Source organism: Chiloscyllium punctatum, chromosome 5 (assembly GCF_047496795.1).
Source record: "Chiloscyllium punctatum isolate Juve2018m chromosome 5, sChiPun1.3, whole genome shotgun sequence".
NCBI lineage: Eukaryota > Metazoa > Chordata > Chondrichthyes > Orectolobiformes > Hemiscylliidae > Chiloscyllium > Chiloscyllium punctatum.
In genome coordinates, this window is record NC_092743.1 from 4,007,289 (window position 1) to 4,014,788 (window position 7,500).

The 7,500-nt window shown below is 47.3% G+C and overlaps 2 protein-coding genes across 3 annotated transcripts in view; one reads left to right on the forward strand and one right to left on the reverse strand.

Moving 5' to 3' along the window:
• The window catches only part of LOC140476818 (acid-sensing ion channel 1C-like), a 70,085-nt gene extending 68,249 nt beyond the window's left edge, over positions 1-1,836 (reverse strand). Inside the window, exon 1 of the mRNA XM_072569610.1 lies at positions 1,267-1,836. Within this exon, the coding sequence (XP_072425711.1) occupies positions 1,267-1,803 (537 nt within the window). The 5' untranslated portion in view covers positions 1,804-1,836. The remainder of the gene's footprint in view (positions 1-1,266) is intronic.
• LOC140476835 (acid-sensing ion channel 1C-like) overlaps positions 1-7,500 on the forward strand; it is a 474,098-nt gene that overhangs the window by 189,823 nt on the left and 276,775 nt on the right. The gene's annotated exons all lie outside the window — the stretch shown is intronic.

A 7,500-nucleotide genomic window follows, 5' to 3' on the forward strand; every position in this document is an offset into this window, starting at 1 on the left:
GACAGTGCGGCGCTCCCTCAGCACTGACCCTCCGACAGTGCGGCGCTCCCTCATCACTGACCCTCCGACAGTGCGGCGCTCCCTCAGCACTGACCCTCCGACAGTGCGGCCCTCCCTCAGCACTGACCCTCCATGAACCACAGCTAAAGCTTGGTTCCTTTGCTGAACCCTGCCTTAACCCTGTCACCCTCACCTCTGTACACGTTCCTGCTCATATTGAGTTCTTCACTGACGAACACTAGCTCCTGGTCCAGCACCTCACAAACCCATGTTTCTAATCCCCCCATCGCCTTAGCCCTCCCTTGCTCTTTCTCTCTCTCTCGCTGGGCTCCTGCAGTGCCCTGCAGTTTAATTCCTGCACCATCTGTCTTCAGCAGCTTGGGACATAAACTCTGTGGTTCCCTGTGACCCCACATGAACATTCCATTGGAATGTTCCCATGATACAGCTTCTGATGGTTTATCAGGTGGAAGGTGCTATGTAAATGCATGATTTTGTTTGGATTCTGCACCTTGGGTAATGGTGTCCCTCTGTCTACTCTCTCACCTCTTCAATTATCTTCAGCTCCACCCTCAGTCTTCACAGGGATCTCAGCCTCGTTTTTACAGTGAATCCTCATCACTGAAGAAGAGGAGGAGGCCATTCAGCCCCTCAAGTCTGTTCTATCATTCAATACAATCTTGGCCTCACTTTCCTGCCTGCTCTCCTTAACCCTTTAACTGATTAACAATCTCTCCAACTCCTCCTAAACTTGACTTAATGTCCCAGCATGCCCCCCTCCCTCTATATTAGAATTATTAGATATTAGATTCCCTACAGTGTGGAAACAGGCCCTTTGGCCCAACAAGTCCACACTGACCCTCCGAAGAGCAAGCCACCCTGATTAATGAATCTAACACTACGGGCAATTTCCCATGGCCAATCCACACTAACCTGCACGTCTTTGGACTGTGGGAGGAAACTGGAGCACTCGGAGGAATCCCACGCAGATACGGGGAGAACGTGCAAACTCCACACAGACAGTCACCCGAGGGTGGAATCGAACCAGGGACCCTGGTGCTGTGAGGCAGCGGTGCTAACCACCGGGCCTTGAAAGAAATCACTCCTCCCCATCCTCACCCTTTAACCCTTTCAGCTCCGGCCTGGTTCCGGTGAGTGCCCTCGGTGCCCTGTTCTGAGCGACGCTGTGTCTGAGTGTATCCCCCCCACCGACCTGGAGTTTGGCCGGGGCTGGGTGAGGGGGGGGGTGTCAGGGCGGTAACTCACCCGACTGAAGTCACCCGCCTCGCAGTCCTCGCCACGGTAACGGCAATCCAGCAGCATCTCAGCCAGGTCATGGCCGGCTCGGTCAAACAGCGCTGTCATATCGAAGCTCCGGCTGGGGGTGAAGCCGGACAGGTCTGGGTCCAGGCCAATGGTCGCCAGGAAAGCGGGCATCTCCACTTCCTTCACCCCCAGCAGCCCACCCAGCCAATAGACATCGTTCTTGGTGACCTGGGATTTGCGCAGACTGTTCTGGTTACACAGGGTGACTGCGGGGAACACCATACTGGAGCTGTCCATCTCGTCCAGGGTAGTGACATGATGGTACTGGATATAATAATCCACTCGGTCTACCACCTGATACAGGAACAGGGCCAGTGAGGTGAGGAAGGAGAGAGCCCAGAGCAGTCTGCGGAACGTGACTCCACCCGGCAGGAAGATGTGATTGATTCCGTGCAGTGTGCAAGCCCCAGCAAACACCGTGATGTCTGATGGCTTCCTCTCTTCCTTCTCCCCAAACTCCATGTCCCATTCCTGCATCCCCAGCTCCTCGCGTGGCCTCGCTCTGCGCAGACTGCAGAGAGAGCGAGAGGGGTGGAGAGGTAACAGGACTCTCTCTAACAGGGCACCCACCCCTGACTGGCTCCTGCCAGGAAAAGCTCAGGTTACAGGAACTGACAACTGCAGGAGAGGCAGGCAAACACAGAGAGAAGGTCAAATGCAGACACAGAGCAGCAGACAGTGAGTGACTGACACACCGCGGGGACAGGAAGAAATAGTAACTCAGACAGAGATAGAGAGAGAGAGAGAGACAAACGCAGCGAAACAGTCAAAGGAGGAAGAGGGACAGACACAGAGATTCTGAGAATGGGATGGATGCCGAGAAAGTGAAGACGCTGGAGAGTCAGAGTCGAGAGTGTGGTGCTGGAAAAGCACAGCAGGTCAGGCAGTATCCGAGGAGCAGGAGCACCCACATTTCAGGCAGAGGCCCTTCATCAGGAACGGGAGGGATGAGTTCAATCATGAATCAGACGCTGGTCCAACCTCAGCTGGAATACTGCAGGCAGGTTTGGGCTCCGCGCCTGAGAAAACATGGAGGCCATGATGTCCTGTCCAATCTAGTCCCACCTGCCAGCACCCGGCCCTTATCATACTCGTCTGATACCAGGTATAGAGGGAGCGCTCTGTGAGGAGACGTTGAGTAGGTTGGGCCTGGAATCTTCGCAATGTAGAAGGATTGAGATGTAATCTTATTGAAACATTCACATTTGAGTTGACAGGGTAGGTGTGGAGAGGGTGTGTCCCTGGGTGGGACAGGCTAGGACCAGGGGTACATTGTCTCCGAGTAAGGGGCCACCCCTTGAGGACACAGATGAGGAGGAATTCTTTCTCTCAGAGGATTGGGAATCTGTGGAATCCTTTATCCAGAGGGATGGTAAGGCTGGGTCATTAAGTATATTCAAGGCTGATGCAGACAGGTTTCAGTCAGTGAGGGGAATCGAGGGTTATGGGGAAAAGGCAGGATAGTGGAGGTGAGGATGATCAGATCAGCCATGATCTTATTGAATGATAGAGCAGGCTCAATGGGCTTGTTCTGAAGATGTGGGTGTACTGTACCTTTAAGAGAGTTAAAAGCAACAGAACTACAAGGGCGGCACGGTGGCACAGTGGTTAGCACTGCTGCCTCACAGCGCCAGAGACCCTTGTTGGGCCGAAGGGCCTGTTTCCACACTGTAATGTAATCTAATCTAATCTCTGACAGCACTGAGTATTCTGAAAAGAAATATAATGTAACATTTGATCAAACAACTCGATCAGCTGGTTGCCTGGAAACCATGAAACAGATTCAAATTAGGCCAATTTAAATTATACCTCAAAAAATACCAAACTCCAATCCAGTTTGAATTGAGTATATGGACCATCTTAAAAGCCAATGACACAATTCGATGCTTTGGGGGGTATAAGACTGGGGAAAATTGAACAGTTGGGAGGGGAGCTGCCAAGCCACCAGCATGTACAGACTGCCCAGAGAATAGCTCTCTTAAAGGTACCTTTATCGATCAGTAACCTGTAAAACAGAAATCCCCAAGAGGAAGAAAAGAAAACAGGAATACAGAGAAAATAGAAAGCTGCCTGGGTTTGAGCGAGAAGTTTTGTAACCAGGAGTTTATTGGACTGGTATTATAGAAGGGAAGGTAACAGATAGGTTAGAGGAAGGAGTTGTAAACAGTTATTAGTTACTTATTCTCTGTTACACTTTAAGAAATAAAGTTGTTAAGTTTTACTTTAAATAGCTCTTGGCCACTGGAGTTTTCACAGATTACTGCATGGGAGAAATAGAGTCATAGAATCATAGAGATGTACAGCATGGAAACAGACCCTTCAGCCCAACCCGTCCATGCTGTCCCAGATATCCCAACTCAATCTAGTCCCACCTGCCAGCACCCGGCCCATATCCCTCCAAACCCTTCCTATTCATATACCCATCCAAATGCCTCTTAAATGTTGTAATTGTACCAGCCTCCACCACTTCCTCGAGCAGCTCATTCCATACACGTACCACCCTCTGCATGAAAAAGGTGTCCCTTAGGTCTCTTTTATATCTTTCCCCCCTCACCATAAACTTATCCCCTCTAGTTCTGGACTCCCCGACCCCAGGGAAAAGACTTTGCCTATTTACCCTATCCATGCCCCTCATAATTTTGTAAACCTCTATAAGGTCACCCCTCAGCCTCCAACGCTCCAGGGAAAACAGCCCCAGCCTGTTCAGCCTCTCCCTGTAGCTCAGATCCTCCAACCCTGGCAACATCCTTGTAAATCTTTTCTGAACCCTTTCAAGTTTCACAACATCTTTCCGATAGGAAGGAGACCAGAATTGCACGCAATATTCCAACAGTGACCTAACCAATGTCCTGTACAGCCGCAACATGACCTCCCAACTCCTGTACTCTATACTCTGACCAATTCTGTGTTGCTGGGTTAAATTAGCAGAGGGGGTTTACCCCGTGTCAAAACAGTTTGGGGGCTCGGGTCTAGGATTTGAACTGGTTTAGACAGATTTGAATAGATTTGGGAAAACGAAAAGTCCTGTCAGATTTAAACACCTGCAGGTGAGTGTCCTAGATCTTTAAATAAACCGTAGGTGAGACAATTTGGTTAATTTCGGTGACTTGTGGTTGATTAAATTAGAAGTGAGAGAAGTGGCTGTTAAAGTTGCTAAAGAGGTTCTGGGATTTGAAGATGATTCTCAGATTTGCCAAGAAAGTTTCGAAGGAAAGAAAAAGGCCATACTTCTGGAATTTGCAAAGAATTTAGATTTGGGTTTAACCGAAGACAAAAGTAAAGCTGAAATTGTAAGGGAGCTACTCAAACACTTAGATGTGTCACAGAAACAGACAAGTGCAGTAGAGGTAGAAAAACTTAAATTACAATTGAGGAAAATGGAGTTAGAACACAGAACATAGAAAAGTACAGCACAGAACAGGCCCTTTGGCCCATGATGTTGTGCCGAGATTTAATCCTAATGTAAAATATAGTAACTTAACCTACACACCCCTCAACTCACTGCTATCCATGTGCATGTCCAGCAGTCGCTTAATGTCCCCAATGATTTCGCTTCCACCACCACATCTGGCAACACATTCCATACATTCACAACTCTCTGCATAAAGAACCTACCTCTGACATCTCCTTTATAGGTTCATCCTAATATCTTCAAACGATGACTTCTCATACCAGTCAATCCTGCCCTGGGGAAAAGTCTCTGGCTATTGACTCTATCTATTCCTCTCATTACCTTGTATACCTCGATCAGGTCTCCTCTCTTCCTCCTTCTCTCCAGAGAGAGAAAGGTCTGAGCTTATTCAACCTCTCTTCATAAGGCAAGTCCTCCAGTCCAGGCAGCATCCTGGTAAACCTTCTTTTCACCCTCTCCAAAGCCTCTGTATCTTTCCTATAGTAGGGCGACCAGAACAGGACACAATATTCCAAGTGTGGTCTCACCAGGGACTTGTAGAGCTGCAGCAAAACCTTGCGGCTCTAAAACTCGATCCCCCTGTGAATGAAAGCCAAAATACTATATGCTTTCTGAACAACCCTATCCACTTGCGTGGCAACTTTGAGGGATCTATGTACTTGCACACCCAGACCCCCCTGTTCCTCCACACTGTCAAGAATCCTGTCTTTAATCCTATATTCAGCATTTGAGTTTGACCTTCCAAAATGCATCACGTCTCATTTATCCAGGTTGAACTTCATCTGCCATTTCTCAGCCCAGCTCTGTATCCTGTCTGTGTCGCGCTGCAGCCTTCAGTAGCCCTCGATACTATCAATGACACCTCCAACCTCCGTGTCATCTGCAAATTTACTAACCCACCCCTCAACCTCCTCATCCAAGTCATTTATAAAAATTACAAAGAACAGAGCCCTGTGGGACCCCACTCAACACTGAACTCCAGGCAGAATACTTTCCATCTACAACCACTCTCTGCCTTCTGTCAGCCAGCCAATTCTGAATCCAGATAGCCAAATCTCCCTGTATCCCATATCTCCTGACCTTATGAATGAGACTACCATGGGGAACTTTATCAAATGCTTTGCTGAAGTCCATATACACCAAATCTACTGCTCGACCTTTGTTGACCTGTCTTGTCATCTCCTCAAAGAACCCAATAAGATTTGTGAGGCATGACCTGCCCCTCACAAAGCCATGCTGACTGCCTTTAATCACACTATGTTTTGTCAAATAGTCATAAATCCTATCCCTCAGAATTCTTTCCAAAACCTTGCTGACCACAGATGTAAGATTGATTGGTCTGTAATTACCAGGGATTTCCCTATTCCCCTTCTTGAAAAGAGGAACACCATTCACCTCCCTCCAATCCTCCGGTATGACTCCGATGGAGGGTGAGGAAGCAAAGATCTTCGCCAGCGGCTTCGCAACCTCCTTTCTCGCTTCCTGGAGCAGCCTCGGATAAATCTGGTCTGGCCCTTGGGGACTTATCAATCTTAATGTTTTCCAAAGGTTCCAGCACATCAACTTCATCAATCTTGATCTGGTCAAGACTGTATCCCAGCTCCTCTGTTTTCATTTACAACAAGTTCCCTTTCCTTGGTGAAAAACAAAGCAAAAAACTCACTTAGGGGCTTCCCTCTCTGCTCAGACTCCATACATAAGTTCCCTACTCTATCCCTGATCGGTCTTACCTTCTCTCTGATCATTCTCGTATTTCCATGATCATTCTCTTATTAGTTACAAGATATAGAGAGGGAGGGAGAAAGGGAAAGAGAGAGAGAAGGTTCTTGGCTAAGCAAAGCGAGAGGAGAAAGGGAGAGACAAAAAGAGTGTTGAAAGTGATGCTGTCTGGAATGAAGACCACACCCGCCACATTCCAAAGCCTCATCAACAGAGTTGAGGCTGGGTTAGCAAACTGTGCAGTCTATTTGGACGATGTAGTGATCTTTAGTAAGTTGTGGAAAGATCACGTGGTACAGTTGGCAGAGCTCTTTGAATGACTATGGGAAGCAAAATTGATGGTAAACTTAAATAAAACAGAATTTGTGAAAGCAGAGGTGATGTTCTTGGGTCATGGAAGGTTGACCCCATGGGACACAAAGACGAAGGCCATCGAGGAATTTCCACAACCAACCTCGAAGAAAGAGGTGCTTCAATTCTTAGGACTCAGTGGATTCTATCAGAAGTTTGTTGCAAATTTCAGCAATGTAGTGGCACCAGTAACCGATTGGCTGGAGACAAACACAACATTTCGGTGGACAGAAGCATTCCAGGAGACATTCGACTATTTAGAATCAAGATTAACCACCAAACCAGTTTTAACTACATGCAGCCTTTCAAAACCTTATAAAATCACCATCGATGCTAGTGACATAGGAGTCGGAGCTGTACTCCTACAGGAAGGTGAGGATGGGATTGAACTGCCAGTTGGTTACTTTTTGAAGACGATCAACATCCACCAGAGGAAATATTCCACAATCGAAAAGGAACGATTGAGTTTGGTCCTGGCCTTATAATAGTTTGATGTGTATGTCACAAATAATGTGTAAGAGACGGTTGTGTACACTGATTACAATCCACTTATATTCTTAGAATGCTTTAAAGACAAGAATATGAGACTATTTCATTGAAGTCTGATGTCACAAAGTTTTAATTTAAAAATTGTATATGTTGCAGGTTGTAAGAATGTAATCGCAGATGCGTTATTGCGGATTTAACTGATA